This window comes from Mauremys reevesii, linkage group 12 (assembly GCF_016161935.1).
Source record: "Mauremys reevesii isolate NIE-2019 linkage group 12, ASM1616193v1, whole genome shotgun sequence".
NCBI classification, from domain to species: domain Eukaryota; kingdom Metazoa; phylum Chordata; order Testudines; family Geoemydidae; genus Mauremys; species Mauremys reevesii.
This window is the reverse complement of record NC_052634.1, coordinates 7,499,793-7,516,705: the sequence shown is the minus strand read 5'-3', so window position 1 is coordinate 7,516,705 and position 16,913 is coordinate 7,499,793. Positions and strand designations below refer to the sequence as shown.

The 16,913-nt window shown below is 46.0% G+C and overlaps 1 protein-coding gene across 2 annotated transcripts in view; it reads right to left on the bottom strand.

Moving 5' to 3' along the window:
* The window catches only part of POU2F3 (POU class 2 homeobox 3), a 64,618-nt gene that overhangs the window by 26,393 nt on the left and 21,312 nt on the right, over positions 1 to 16,913 (bottom strand). For both annotated transcript variants that reach the window (XM_039496540.1, XM_039496541.1), the window contains one exon: positions 11,242 to 11,276. In XM_039496540.1, coding sequence (XP_039352474.1) covers positions 11,242 to 11,276 — 35 coding nt within the window. The remainder of the gene's footprint in view (positions 1 to 11,241; positions 11,277 to 16,913) is intronic.

Sequence of the window (16,913 nt, the reverse complement as noted above, 5' to 3'; positions counted from 1 at the left end):
ATCAGGGTAGGGACCGTCTAAAGTGTCACCCGCTGTGCAGCACTGACGTCCCCAGATCAATCATCCAGACCGTGGGCAGAACGGCGCCGGCTTGGCATCTGTGTAATGAGCTGTGAGAACCAGGTTTAGCCACCCCCACTGCCGCAAGGTGCCTCGCGCCATGTCCCGCATGAGAAGGAAATGATCTTGGCATCAGCAAGAACCTGTGACTGTGGATGGCCTAGTCCCTGTTCGACACTGTTCTGTGATTGGCTCAGGCTAGTTTTGACATCGCTGGGAGGAATCCTGTCCCAACGCCAGAAGGAATGAGGACATGGGAACAGCAGCCAAAGGGACTGTTTTAAATACATACAAGCAAGATAATTAAAGCAAGATCAGCTCTACCGTACAACTTCATTTCTCTTTGCATTTCGGGGGCGGGGAGTGCAGACTAATGATCAGGTGAAACCTGATTAGAGGAGGGGGCTTGGAGCCAGTGCTCCTGGGACCTACTTCCAAATCGGCCACTAAATTCACTTGGCTAAATCACCATGCAACAAATGTTCCATGGAAGCTTGTTGCTTTCATTGGTTTGGGTGCCCAACTGGAGCCAATCCCTGGGCCTGATTTCCAAAGGTGCCAGACACGTGCAGCTCCCACTGATTTCACAGGGAGTTCCGACTGCCTGGCACCTCTGAAATATCAGGTCTGTCGTCGGGAATCCCAAATTAGAGGCCTTGTTTGAAAACTGGCACCTGCCCCCTTTGTGCCTCGACTTGCCTTCTGAAAAATGGGTGTAGCACCCCTCCTTTCCAGGGTGCTGAGAGGCCTTTAATTAATTAAACACTTGCCGATGTGTCGAGATCTTCAGATAAAAGGCCCTAGAGAATTGCAAAGCTGTGTTATTACTGGTGACGATGGTGTTAGGAGCCAGCAGAGCTATTTCTGTGCATTTTGGTTCATCCAACTCAGGGCTTTAGAAAGAGTCTGGCAATCTAAATAGCCCCTAGATAAGCGTCCTCTGTGCCTCTGAGCTTAGCTTTTACTGTGCAAACAACTGGTATGTCCCTGCAAACAGCTTTCTAAAGCAAGGCCAGCCCACTACAAGCTTGGAAAATATTTACTCAAGGATTACAGGAGTCCACTTGGAGAAAGGAATTTGCATGCACTCTGCAAATCCACCTGCTGGTGAATGAAGAGTGATTGGACTCTTGCTTATGTGTTTGTGTGTGTAGCAGGAGCTCCTGAAAAGCTGGGTCCTGCTCAGAGTACCTGGGACAGGAGTGGCTGTATAGAAAATACCCAGAAACGGAGCCTTCCCTGGGGCAGCCTTAGACTGGAGACTAGGTGCCACTGAATGCGTTTGGATAGAGTAAGAAGTGACTAGAAGCTTTCTGAAGATTCAAGGGTTTGGGCAGTGGGATACTGGGTCTTTGGGTAACTCAAGTAAAAAAGGACCATAAGCTGTTACCAGCGGTTTGGTGGGTCTCATTCCAGCCACAAGTGGACAATGTGTCCACGTCCCCCAAACCACTTCCACAGTGAATGTCCTTCTTGGCTGTCTCAGGAGAGGCACCAAGAAGAAAGAGCGGCCACCTAGACCAATGTCCTGTCTCACTGCTGGTGGCAATGGGGCCCCCCCTAGGACAGGGCTGCATCAAATTAGCAGGCAGCGGTTATGGGGCCAGCAAATGGGGTTGGGGTTGCACTGCCATGGCCTATGCTGCAGCTGCCAACTGAGGCAAAGTCTATACTACAGGTGCCACAGCGACACAGCTATGGTGCCATTAGAACGGCTATCCTGGGTCAGACCCATGGGCCATCTAGGCCAGCGTCCTGTCTCTGAAAGTGGCCAGTGCCAGGTGCCCCAGAGGGAATGAACAGTGCAGAGCAGGCCTGATGTTCACCAGCTCTACAGTTCTGCCTCTTACACGCCAATGATGTTATACATTAGATTCAGGTTGCAAAAGAGCATTTGGCATTTGCTCTAGTGCCTCTGGTTCTGGCCAAGGGACCAAATCAGAGACTAAGAGTAGCTACCGTCAGCTTCAGCAGATGACTTGCACCCTGAAGGCACAAACTTGGTGACTATGCTGGGAACAGGTGCAGTGAGACAAGGCTATTCTCTTGGGAATTCTGGCCAGGCTAAAAACCCTGCACCCACGGCATGAATGGCCCAATTTTGAAGACTTGTTTGTGGCATGGGGAGTTTCAACAAACAACTTAAATTTTAGGGGCTGATACAGCTCATTGGAAGTTCACCATGAAGGACACCTTCTGCACAAGAGGATCAGCACTTTATTCCATCCTGGAGGTTGAGCTTGGGCCAGAATCACTCCTAGGCAAGGATGAGCCACGTGATGACATCTGGTGCCTCGTTCTCCTGCGCTTCCTCCCCAGGCAAAACACCCACAGACGCGTATGGGAGTGGTGGCAAGAAAGAATATGGAAGGAGTGAGCAGTAGGCACCCCATGGACAGCCAGAAGGAGAAGTGGGACCTATACCTAAAGCCAGATCTTTCTCTGGATCCTTTCCCCAATGGGTTGCATTTTGTAGGAGAACAGCAAACAGACACAGGTCAGTGCTAGAAGCACAAGTGCAGGGGAAATTGGGGAAACGTCAAAGGGGAAGGGACAGCCCAGCGTTCAGCTCATATTCTGTCTGTTGATACAAATGTGGAGAGTACAGCTGGTTTTGAGCCAATGAAGTTGTTTTCCAAAGCGGTCCCGGGGAGGCAAGGCAAAGTTAAGTCCGGGGGTGACACTTCAGGGCAAGGAGGGAGAAGAGAAAGTCTAATCTGAGCTGACACCTGGAGGGAAGAGGAAAGCAGGATGCGAACTGACACCAGACAGGAGGGCAAATTGGGGAGGGGATGGAAATCTGGAGGGCAGAGTGAAACCTGAGCTCAGATGATACCCGCAGGGGAGAGCAAAGGAGGAACTGAAATGGCATGTGGGGAATACATGATATTGGGTGGTGGAGGGGGAGAGAGATAAAGTGAAATGAAACAGGATGAGAACTGCTCCCTAAGGGAGGGAAGCGCAGGTCTAGCAAAATTATTATTATTAATAATAAAATGTTTAGCACCTTGCTCCTTCAAAGAGATTTATGGGAGGAAGGAGATTAATCTGCTTAGATAGCAGGGCTCTGAGTCACAAGATCTAAGTTCATTTCCCAGCTTTGCCACAGACTCTCTGTATAACCTTGGGCCTGATATTCATGACTGCCACTAGTTTCAACGGCACCTCTGAAAAAAAAAATCAGTCTCTGTGCCTCAGTTTCTGCATCTGTGAAATGGGGGTAATACTCCCTTCTATCTCTCAGGGGTGTCCCGGGGCTACACTAGCCAGCCAAGTGCTGTCAGGTCCTCGGATGGAAGGTACTATGCAAGGGCAAAGCGTTATTAGTGATTTTTTTTTAAAAAGGCCACCAGGAATTTTAGGTCTCAGGTGGAATTAGCCCAGCCTGCCATGTCAGTAACAATGCTATTCACAGTGTTCCTCAGGATATTAGACAGACAAGGTGGGTGAGGTCAGATCTTTTATCGGACCAACTTCTATTGATGAAGCTTTTTGTCTTTCACCAACAGAAGCTGGCCCAATAAAAGACATGACCTCACCCACCTTGTGTATCTAATGTCAGTAACAAGGAAGATCACATGTTGCAGAACATCAGCTCCGAAATCCTTCCCGTTAGAAAAATCAGTGTCAGACCCACCCGTTTCCCTCAACGGCACCTGACGGGAGACTCACTTAAATCTCTAAAATCTAAGTTCCCCTGACATGGCTGGCATGTGAAATCTCCATTCCAGCAAACTCTCCCTCACCAAATATGAAGCACCTCTCCCAGATCAAGCTGCCATCTGAAAGACTGGAACTTTGATAATGGTGAAATTCACCCCTGTGCAGAGAGTTTGCCCTAGTTTGAGGGGTTAAGTGGGATTTAAGTAGCACACAGGCCCTCTGCACAATGGTGAATTTCACACTAAAGGAGCCTTTGCTTTAGAAACTATGGGAGGGATTTTCAAAAGCGCTCCATGCTAGCCTCTCTCTGCTCCTGGAGATGTCATGGGATGTTTTACCATTGTCTTTCACGGGAGCAGAGTTAGGCCAATCCTGAGTGCTTTGGAAAATGCAACTCATCATCATAATGGCCTCAGTCAGCCTGGCCTAGTGGATAAGAGTATGGGACTGGGATTTAGGAGACCTGGGATCTATTCTCAGCCCTACCACTGGCCTGCTCAGTGACTTTGGGCAAGTCACTTCCCTTCCTGTGCCTCAGTTTCCCCATCTGTAAAATGGGGTGACACTGACCTCTTTTTGTAAAATGCTTTGATATCTACTAACGAAAAGTGCTAGATGTGAGCTAATTATTATTGTTAGGTCTTACTACCCTTTGGTCACATCTCTTTAGCAGTCAGTGGTTGCTACCCTCCCAATGCTACCGCTCCAAGCTATCCCCTCTCTCCGGGCTCATCCTTCCTCAAATCAGGAGTGTTTCATCAATACTACAGGGGAGAACATAAACCAACAACACAGCTCTCAGTTATTCCCAGACCTGGATTTCCAGTGCATTCTGGTGCCTGCCGCATGTCTGTCATCTGCACTGCAATCTCCTTGGGCAGGGATAATCTTTATATTTGTACAGAGTCAAACCCATCATTAGTACTAAACATGTGACATCTTATCTGCAGGAATTGCCTACTTGGATGACAGGAAACCAACATCACACTCCCTGATACGTCTATATTGTCTCCACACTGCTGTATCAACAGACGTTTCAACCCTAGCTCCATTCAGTCTCCTGCCACCCCATCAATAGACCCTAAACTTGCCTTGAAAGATCCCTTGGTTCCCTCTGCTGGGAGAAGGGGGAAAACTGAGTCTCCTTTCTGTTCAGGGACCTGTGTGTCACCCCTCTGCCAAGCAGATATTGGGGTCCTGCAGGTCAGCTTCCCAGTGAATGAGAAATCAGTGATGTGGAGTCTGGTACATTCCTGGTGTAACATAATATCTACCGCGTGTATTACATATTTATATAGCCTAACGCTATATACTACATTTGCACAATACATACCAGTCCTTGAACAGAGGTGGGTCAAAGTGGCATGCAGGCAATCCCCAGTCTCAGCCCACACCCCAGTGCCACACCCCAGAAAGCAATTTTTCCCCCAAGAATTGACTCTAGTCAGAAAGATTAAGTCAAAGAGAAAATTCTCTTGCTGTTTGCAACAGCTCCCCCGCAAAGTCTCCATCACAAAATTAACAATACAGCATTTATTTAAAGACTGAACATCGCCTGTACACTAAGAGCTTGCAAGACTATGCATAACAGCACTATCCGGGGACTCCTGCCACAACATATGCATGGAAAAACTCCCCAAGTGTCCGTGGGCTTTGGATCAGACCAAAAAGCCCCTGCTTTGCCTGTCTGGCTGTCTCTCTTTCTCTCCTCACGCCATATATAAACACACATGAAAAACTACCTTGAAAGGGTGTGATTCAGGTTGTGAAGTCAAGGGCTCAAAAGTTAGGTGAGACCAGAATTAAGGCTGCCCAAGAGAGGAGATCAGAAGTTTTAGATGATGTGAGATTTGCCATCTCCAGAAGTGATGAGCACCCAGAGCTCCAGAGGAAGACGGGAGCACAGCAGCTGTTAAAGTCAGCCCCAAGATGTGTTTAGATCCAGATTTCTTCAGCTCCAGTTTGAAATCCTGAACAATAGACTAAGATCTTAAGTAAAAACAAAATCAAAACCAACCATCCCCCTCCCCCCAAAAAAACACCATCTGATTTTTCATGGATACTGGCAACAGAGACATAATTTTAGAGGCTGATCAAATGCCCATTGAAGTCAATGGAAAGACTCTCACTGACTTCAGCGGCCATTGGATTAGCCATAGAGCCACAGAATATCAGGGTTGGAAGGGACCTCAGGAGGTCATCTAGTCCCACCCTGTGCTCAAAGCAGGACCAATCCCCAAACAGATTTTTACCCCAATTCCCTAAATGGCCCCCTCAAGGATTGAACTCACAGCTCTGACTTTAGCAGGCCAATGTTCAAACCACTGAGCTATCCCTCCCCCACACCTAAGTGGGACTGGACAAAAATGTCACATAACCTTGGCCTCCAGTTCCAAATTGGAGTAAATTATGGATGGAGCCTGAACGGAGAGACTCACAGAAGTTACAGACGAAGCAACACTGGCCCTTGCTCTTATTGGGTTCGCCTGCACCAGAGAGATATTTCAACTGTATATAACAACTGTGGCTACCACAAATCAGCACATCTACATGTAAAATGCTGTCGGCTGGGCTGTCACTGGGATTGAACTCAGGTTCTGAAAGCACAAGCCTCTACCTAGTGAGATAAAGGACTTACAAAATTCTGCACATGTTCTAGGGGGGACACAGAGCCACGCTTTCGTTAGCATGGGTTGCACACATCTGCTATTCACGCACATATATAGATAGCTAGTTGTTACCACACTGGACTCTACCATGTTAGCAGACGTGACTAATGTCAACACCTATCATAGATGCTGGAATTAGGGGTACTGCCACACCCCCTATATGAAGTGGTTTCCATCATATACAAGGTTTACAGTTTGGTTCAACAGCTCTCAGCACCCCCACTATCCAAATTGTTCCGGCAGCCCTGTTTGCAACTGACTTCTGTTGGGGAAGGATCAAACCTATTATGCCAGACACTTTGCTGTTGTGGGCTTGTTTCCTACTGTGTATTATTTTGGCAAGTGTTTGTGCTTCTCTGAGAGACGAAGAAAACAATCAACTATTCCACAATAAAACGGGATGGAGAGATTAATGAAAACATTGATGATGCATACCTGTCCGACATTCTGATAAATGCCCATATATTGGAAGGAGTATATATGGAATGTGATGACCTGATGTGCAATTTCCACCCCCCCCCCAACTCATTACAAAGAAATCCTGTCTAGATGGCTTGGCCAGCACTGGGGAGTCTATGGGGAAATAGCCCACTGCTGAGTCTGCATTTCTGATGTAAATCATTCAACGCAGTAGGGCCCAATCCTATGAGGTCCAGAGCAGGCTCTGGGTCTGATCCCAAGTCTGGTGAAATCAACGAGAGCTTTTCCATGACTTCAAGTGGCTTTAGATCCGGCACAATGTACTTTCACTGCCTATTTCTATCTCGATGGAATTTTCCCTTACGACTAGTTCTGAGCCGCTCAGGTGATCCCCTTGGCTCATGGAAGTTCCCTGCCGTAAGTTCTGGAGTCACAAGGCTTTTTTGTTTTTAGTGCAGTTTTCCAATGGAAGACAACTGAGCATGTTAAGACACCTTTGATGGGGAGGGACTGATCCACCCAAGCCCAGAGGAGCCAAAGCAAACAAACAGATAAATGGCCTTCTCACACCTTCTCAGATGGAAACCACCAGGGCAAACCCTGAGGGGCAGAGAGTGAAGTGGGAAAGGGGAAGGACCAGAACAGCCTGTCCATCACCAAGGTGATGAATTTTCACATGTGCAACATCGGCTCAGATCCCTAATGACAGCCCTGAGATAGCCACAGCCTCTTATGGCTTTCCCCTTCCCAACCCTACGGCTAGTGGCCAGAGCTAAACCACAAATCTGCCACCTCCCACATCTGTCTCTAGGCTTCCTCCTCCTTTGGGCTCTGAGGATCTGATCCAGAGTCCACAGAAGTCAGTGTAGGAGTCTTTCCCATTGACTTCAATGAGCTTTGGAGAAGGCCCTACAGCATTTTAGGAGCTGGGATCTACGGTGTAAGAAGTGATGACTCTACCTGCCTTACCTGAGGGTTTTGACCTGGGACTCAAGATTCCAGGGGATTTCTCAACACTGTCTTCAAAAATCTCCAGACAATCAGAGATGCCATGGCAGGAGATGCTAGGGCTGTTGATTAATCACTCATGTGATTAACTCAAAAAAGTAATTGTGATTAATCACACTGTTAAACAACAGAATGCCAATTGACATTTATTTAATATTTTTGATGTTTTTCTACATTTTCAAATATATTGATTTTCCCACCCAGAATTCAAAATGTACAGTGCTCACTTTATATTATTTTTTATTATAAGTGTTTGCACTGTAAAAATGATAAACAGAATAGTATTTTTCAGTTCACCTCATACAAGTACTGTAATGCAATCTCTTTATCATGAAAGCGTAGCTTACAAATGTAGATGTTTTTGTTACATGACTGCACTCAAAAACAAAACCATGTAAAATTTTAGAGCCTAAAGTCCACTCAGTCCTACTTCTTGTTCAGCCAATCGCTAAGACAAAGAACTTTGTTTACATTTATGGGAGATACTGCTGTCTGCTTCTTGTTTACAATGTCACCTGAAAGTAAGAACAGGCATTCACATGGCGCTTTTGTAGCTGGCATTGCAAAGTATTTACGTGCCACACATGCTAAACATTTGTATGCCCCTTCATGCTTCAGCCACCATTCCAGAGGACATGCTTCCAGGCTGCTGATACTCGTTAAAAAAGTAATGTGTTAATCATGGATGGTGGGTGAAGCTTCCCCTGGGGGAGGCAAGCACCTTGTCCTGCCTCTTCTGTCCATGGCCCCGCCCATGCTCCATCCCCTCTCCGCCCCAGGCAATGCCCCTTCCCCCTCCCACTGCTGACTTGCCGCTCACCTCTTCACTTCCCCAGTAAAGTCCCCCCTCTACTGACCTCCGCCCCCACTCGCCTGCCACTCACCCACCTCCTGCTTGCCTCCTCACCCTGCTGCTGATCTCCCTCCCCGCCGTGAGACCCTGCCCCCTTTTCACCTTAAAGCACTAACAACATTCCCTAAGGGAACTGAACAGGCAACAGCTATGGATCAGTTGCCAGATGGATTCTCCGCTGCATGGTAGGGAGTTTGATTGGTGTATACTGTATATAGAGAGACATGGCTTTTCACACTACCTGCGCCAAACCGAAGCCTAATCTCTCCTTTTGAAAAAGTCTTCGTCATTGACAGCCTGCATTAGGGCAGTAGTTTAATCACCTTTCTTACGCAGAATTACCTGCCAGACGCCTTTACTTAAACTGGGTTTGAATAAAACGCCTAGCTCAAGAATTTGGGAACGTTTTTTAAACCCCAAACACCGCATTTTCCTATAATATAAAAGCCAGCGGAATGTGGCCAAAGGGAAAGGCTTCCTGGCCGTTGGCAAATGCCTGTTAAATGGCTTCATTACCACTTTAATGGCCCTTTAATAGTTTTAGTGATCTGCTACAAGGTCTCTGGAAGGCTTTTTCACCCGTGTAAAAGTTATTCAGGGATCCCCTCCCTATGCCTCCTCACTCCCCTGCCTGCCACTTGCATCCTCTCTCTCTCTCACACCCACCCACGCCCCACGGGGAGCGGGAGTGAGGAGGAGAGACATGGCCTGCAGCTGCGAGGATCTCCAAAAGGGGAGTGGGGTAGGGTGGAGGAGGAGGGAGGGAGAAGATTGATCGGGTAGCAGCAGCACTCCCTGGGAGCCTCAGGGAAGGGAAGAGGCGGGAGGGGGGTCACCACAGCCCTACTGTCAGGCAGCAGGGACGGCTGCACTAGGAGAGGCACCGTCTCCCCTTGCCTATTTTATCGGCCACACACGGCGTTAATTAAATTTGTGACTGAACAAATTGGGGGAGAATTGTATGTCCCCTGCTCTGTTTTACCCGCATTCTGCCACATATTTCATGTTATAGCAGTCTCGGATGATGACCCAGCACATATTGTTTGTTTTAAGAACACTTGCACTGCACATTTGACAAAATGGAAAGAAGGTATCAATGTGAGATTTCTCAGGATAGCTATGGCACTTGACCCAAGGTTTAAGAACCTGAAGTGCCTTCCAAAATCTGAGAGGGAGGAGGTGTGGCGCATGCTTTCAGAAGTCTTAAAAAGTAACACTCCGATGTGGAAACTGTAGAACCTGAACCACCAAAAAAGAAAATCAACCTTCTGCTGGTGGCATCTGACTCAGATGATGAAAATGAACATGCGTCGGTCCGCTCTGCTTTGGATTGTTATCCAGCAGAACCCGTCATCAGCTTGGACGCATGTCCTCTGGAATGGTGGTTGAAGCATAAAGGGACATATGATTCTTTAGTGCATCTGGCATGTAAATATCTTGTGACACTAGCTACAACAGTGCCATGTGAAGAACACCTGTTCTCACTTTCAGGTGATATTGTAAACAAGAAGTGGGCAGCATTATCTCCTGCAAATTGTAACCAAACTTATTTGTCTAAGTGATTGGCTGAAGTAGGACTAAGTGGACTTGTAGGCTCTAAAGTTTGACACTTTTAGTTTTGAAGGCAGTTTTTTGTGTGTACATAATTCTACATTTGTAAGTTCAATTGTCATGAACTACCGTGCTTGTATTAGGTGAATTGAAAAATACTATTTCTTTTTGTTTTTTTTACAGTGCAAATATTAGTAATAAAAATAAATATAAAGTGAGCACTGTACACTTTGTATTCTGTGTTGTAATTGAAATCTCTATATTTGAAAAGCTAGAGAACATCCAAAAATATTTAAATAAATGGCATTTTATTACTAACAGTGTGATTAATCGCGATTAATTTTTTTTAATAGCTCAACAGCCCTAGCAGATACCATAACCAGAAACCTAACATTGATTACAACACAGTGGCAGGGAAGAGTCCAGGGGAGGCTGCGAAGGGGACAGTTCTTGAGACTCACTCATGTCCAGAATAATTCACTTCTATCTGGAAACAGAGCTTTTAAAATGTAAGGGCCGTCCATGTTTGTCTGATGTCCCTGCCCCCTGTTATCTTGCAAAGGGAAATGGGCAGGAGAATCTGTGGCTTTTCAGGTCCCCATCCCAGGAAAATAATAGTGTTGACCCAGGCACTGCCAGAACTCAAATCACCCTCACCATGCCTGTCCCTCACAGTCAGGTGCATCGGCCCCGTGCACCCAGACACGTATGCTCTGGGCGGAGGGCGACAATGTCACACACAATAGAACATCTGTGGCACCCTGGAGCTGAGGCTGGATTCTCCCCCAATGGAACAAAAATCCCTTTCATAGTGTGATTTAAAAAAAAAAAAAAAGAAGTTCATATGGATTTAAACAAAATCTTAAATCAACAAATGGACTATGGACTAGAAAGGCCAACACGGAGAAGCAGCATCAGTCATCCTGACTCAAGATGGACAGTTCCTGGGGACCCAACGAGATCAGCAAATGCAATGACCTGCCTTGCAAAAGGAGAGGAATGTTTGGGAGATCTTACCTGTCTGTTAAAGTCCAGCCCATTTCGTTCATTTCCTACAACGAGAAGAACAAAAATGAATCTTGGTGTTGCTATAGTGCCTAGAGCCCCCACCGGGCCTCGTTGTGCTCGGCCCTGTACAAACATACACGAAGACCCGCTCCTTTCCCCGACAAGCACACAGTTCAGTGCAGGACAAGATGCACCAAGTGAGTGTGACGAACAAAGGCAGGGAGATGGGGCAGCAGGATGGAGACAATGAAAATAAGATCAGGCGGTTACAAAGGTGGCTGTTGCACAACTCAATGGTCCCCGAAGGTATCAAATCTTTACTGAAAATAAATAGAACCAGCTCTCCCCGGGTGATGCCCCTACTGTGCTGTCACGGGGAAGCTCAACGGAGGTGTGGCTTGGCGCAAGCAGCATCCTTAGAGGTTACCGAGGGAGGGTGTTCCCTAATCCCTGGCTATCCAACAACCAGGAAGCAAGCGCAGAGAAGCTGTGGGAGAGGCTGGCAAACCGGTGATGAGGCTGTTCACCTGCAATTCTTGAGGGAATCTGTGGCCCTGAGTAATTACAGGAGATCTAAGGGGATGGAAGGTGTTGTGGGGTTGTGCTAAAAAGGCGACTCCTTGATTCAAAGGCAGCTAGGCAAAAGCAAGGGGAATCAGACAGGATCCAACCCGAAGATACAGCACAGGCCTTCTCTCATTTTCCCTGGATGATCAACATCTTACCCCCTCCCCCTCCATCCCTGAGTTCATTGGAATTTGGACTCCAAACCTGGACGTGAATTTTCAGACAGACAATCTCTACAATGGCTTGAGCCAAACCTCCCATAGTAGAATCCCAAACTTGAGAGAGTTCAGATCCTGGATCCAAATTTTCCAACGAAGGCTCATGTCTAATCCATAGGTGCCACCATGCTCAGCTTCCCACCTTCCTCCTTCTGCTCTTTCCCGCCAAACACAGGCAGCTGTGTCTGCCTGGCCACTACCTGTCCCTTTCTGTTCTGCTCCTTCAAGGTCTTTACAGGCTCTTGGACTCAGTTATCTCACTATAAAAAAGACACTAGCTGGGAGAGGGGGTGAGGCTTTACAAAACATCTGGGCTGGGATTTTCAAAAGGAGCCTAAGGGGATTAGGCACCCAATGGGAATGTCAATGGGCATTGGGTGCCTAACTCCTTTTGGCTCCTTTGAAAATAAGTTTGAGGTTAGGCAAAAAAAAGTCTTTCCTCCATTTATTTAAGCCAATGATTTCCCAAGAACTAATCATATAAATCCATGTTTCTATCTAGTTTTGATCTACACAGGCTTGCGCGATTGTAGTATCCTCTTCAACCTCATGAGAGGAACATGCTGCACAAGCAATAAGGATCCTTGTTTGAAATCTAGTCTTGTCCAGCATCAGGCAACCAGAAAGAAAAGCACACGAACGAGTCAGATCCTCAACTGCCGTCAAACACCCACTGCTCCATCAGCTTCAGTGGTGCTCCCCTGGTTTAGATCAGCTCAGAGCCTGGGGCTTGGTTAGGGTGACCAGACAGCAAGTGTGAAAAATCAGGATGGGGGTGGGGGAGGGGTAATATGAGCCCATATAAGAAAAAGCCCCAAATATCAGGACATCTGATGAAATCGGGACATCTGATTACCCTACTCTTGGTCCTCTGCCAGATTCTGAAGGAACCTAAACCTCTCAAGCCTGGTGTTCTGCTCTAAAGCTGGAACCCTTCATTTCCAAGCAAGATCTGAACTGGCAGAGTGAGTCCAGCCCTCTTATATGATGAGGGTGTGTGCCAAGCTGGGAAAGCACCCGGTACTGAAACAAGGGGCTATCGTGCTTTGAGAACATCTCCTCCCACCCTCAGAGTACTTCCCCCAACTCTCACTTTGAGGGTGCTCAGGTTGGAAGGAATAATCATGGTCGGCTATCAGTAACACTTCAGGCAAACAGCCAACTCCTCTCCCTGGTTCACCTGGCAGCCAGCAGGTATGTGGCTGCTTTGCATAGTGCTGGCACCAGCTCTGGTGCGAGTTTGCCTGGGGAGGTTTCTCTAGGGATGGGAGGAGAGAGCCGCAGCAGGGTTCCGGAGGGATTTTTTGCCGGGAGTGTTTTGTTTACAACCGAAAAGGCAAACAAACAGCGTGGTCACTTCACAACCAATGCAACCCCTGTTCGGATCCCCGCTGTCACCAGCACAACCCCCGTTTGGATCCCTGGTGTCACCATCACAACCAGTGCAAAAATATGTAGGAACAACAGAAGAGATCATGCTGGTGGGGGAGTGGCACTGTGTGTGAAAGAAAGCACAGAGTCAAATATAGTAAAAATCTTAAATGAATCAAACAGTACCACAGAATCTCTAGGGACAGAAATATCACGCTTCAATAATAAGAGTGTAGCAGTAGGAATATACAGCGGTGACAGTGACTGTGAAATACTGAAGGAGATGAGAGAGGCTACAAAAACAGAAAACCCAATTATAAGGGAGGATTTCAACTCTGTCTATGAGCACGGCACCTCAGGATGTGATCAAGAGATAATATTTCTAGACATTAATAATGGCTGCTTCTTGGAACAGCTTTCCCTGGAACCTGGAAGAGGAGAGGTAATTCCTGATTTAGTCCTAAGTGACCCACAGTATCTGATCCAAGAGGTGAATATAGCTGAACTGCTCAGTAATAACCACCATGATGTAACTAAATGCAACATCTTTGTAGGGGGGAAAATACCAAAGAAACCCACCACAGGAGCATTTGACTTATTTTTAATTTACATGTTATTAGCCTCCTCACTTTTGTGTAGTTCAAAAAAAAAAGGGAACAGTAACAAGAGTGAAACGCCTGCAAGCCGTATGGAAACTTTTAAAAAATACGATAATACAGACTAACTATATGTATACCCCAAACAGTAATTTTCTTTAAAAAAAAGTAAGAGGACAAAAAAATGCCACCACAGCTAAACAACAGAGTAAGGGAAGCAGTTAGAGACAAAAAGGCATCCTTCAAAACAGCAATTTTGTTAAATACATCAGAAGCAGGAAGCCTGCCAAACAATTGGTGAGGCCACTGGACAATTGAGGTGCTGAAGGAGCACTCAAGGAAGACAAGGTCACTGTGGAGAAGCTAAATGAATTTGTTGCATAGGTCTTTATGGCTGAGGATATGAGGGAGATTCCCACACCTGAGACATTATTTTTTTGTAACAAATCTGAGGAACTGTCCCAGACTGAGGTGTCAGTAGAGGAAGTTTTGGAACAAATTGATAAATTAAACAGAAATAAGTCACCAGGACCAGATAGTATTCACCCAAGAGTTCTGAAGGAACTCAAATATGAAATTGCAGAATTACCAACTGTGGTATGTAACCTATTGCTTTAATTAGCCTCTGTACCAGATGATTTGTGGATAGCTAATGTGACACCAATTTTTAAAAAAAGGTTCCAGAGGCAATCCTGGCAATTACAGGCTGGTAAGGCTAACTCTGGTACCAGGCAAATTAGTTAAAACTATATTAAAGAACACAATTACCAGAACACATAGATACGTTGGGGAAGAATCAGCATGGCTTTTGTAAAGGGAAATCATGCCTCACCAATCTACCAGAATTCTTTGGGGGTGTCAATAAGCATAGGACAAGGGTGAGCCATTGGATATAGTGGCACTGGCCACTATTGGAAGACAGGATACTGGGCTTCTCTTGGGGTGGCTGGGTTGCATCCCTTTGTATTTTAGTGTCTCATGTGAGGCAGTGGGCCTGCTGGGGGAAATTCTGTTGCTGTTTCCCTGTTAAAGCATAAGATCGATTACTGCTAACTCCTTGGGTTAGTGTGTCCTCTCCCTTTCCCCTTCATGATGAAGAAGCTGGGCCAGGTCTACGATATGGCTAATGGGCAGAGATGTTTCATTTGCAGAATTTCTTTGTCTCTTAAACTTCCCGTTTGTGACAAATAGAGAAGTACAGGAGGCAGCCAGCTCTCGTGGCAATGGAGAGAAAAGAAATCAAGAGTCAAGAAAACAAGCTATAATTACTTCATGACACAACAATTGGTCTTACAACATCTTCTGAGACCATGCACTAGCCACCTACTGGGGGCATCAGTTTGCCAAGAAAGCAACCTGTTGGCAACATACTGATTACACAACCAGGGTTGTAGACAGAACCCCTGCCCCAAAACCTAAATTAATTCACCCTACATTTTGAGTGAGCTGTACAGAATGGAAGGAGATTTGGTCACTAGGAAATTTTGGATTTGGACTGCACACTAATGGCAAGTTAAATCTTTATAAGGAGGGTCTGGGGAATTCACAGGGGGAACAGACTTTCCATGTGCTGCTTTGGAGAATTATATTCTGTGCAGTTGAACAATGAAAGAGGAACAACGTCAAGGAAGGAACAATGCCAGACACACATTAAGTGTGCTAGCTGCAATTATTTATACAGTAAAATGTCATTACAGCATCACACAGGGCAGTAAGAAGAAAATTATTGCAATGGGAGGATTTATAGATTGGAAACAAATTGTTAGGAAATTGGCTTGCTCACATTAATTGACTGTCTATTGACATGATTGCTGCTCCCATCAGCTCCATCATGTCGACTATCACATGATATTCAATGCTCACTCAGCAGTGGGGAAGGAAAAGCCCGCAGCAACAATCATTAGAGCTATAACTGGCATTTGAGTCAGATGTTATAAAGAAGCAAAACCTCTTAGCTACACTGAAATGGACTCTGATATTAAGCATCAAGTTAAGAGTAATTGAACAAATAAAATGTTCCTACTTATGGTTACAAATGAATTTGATGGTCAAAATGAAAAGAATGGTACAAGTCCAGTAAGCTCCTGGGTATTTACATTGGTTTGTTTTTGCATCTCACTCAGCTTGGACAATTCATAGAGTTTAAGGCCAGAAGCGACCATCATCTCATCTGAATAGGCAGCAGATTTTACCCAGTGATTCCTGCATCCAGACCATCAACTTGTGGCTGAGCTAATACCATCACCTAGCTGTTATACAGCATGCTCATCTGTAGATCTCAAAGCACTTTACCGTGGAGGACGTCAGCATCATTATCCCTATTTTACAGATAGAGATACTGAGGCACCAGGCAGTGACAGGATTTGCCCAGCCAGCAATCCAGTGGCAGGGCTGGGACAGACCCAGATCTGCTGCATTGCAGCCCATTACACTATACATTACGCCAAATTGCCTCCCCTAGAGCATAGCTCTAAATCAACAAAGTACTGAGACGACAGCCTCCCAGGTCACTCCCTGCTGCTAGTCATTTTCACTTTCCTGTTCTCATGCATTCGAACAAAGAGGCTATGTTTGAATGGCATATACACAAGGGAATGGCTGCTTTAAACAAACAAAAATGTAGGAAAGGCATTTCTATACATATTCCATTTTTGTAAAAGTTCATTAATTTATAAGCTACATATAGGGCCAAATTTGAGCCAACCATCCCTTGAACATGCATTGTAAGCTCACTGGGGAAGAGATGACTCATTACTACACCTTTGTACAGTGCCTGGCACAATGGGGCCCAGATCTTGATGTCTCTGGATGACAGCAGAGTCCAGATAAGTAACAGTACTAATAAATGGTTGGAAACGGATGTCATACAGTACAGCTGTATCAGTGATAATGTCAATCAGGGATGTTAAATTATTTTATTGTTATTTAT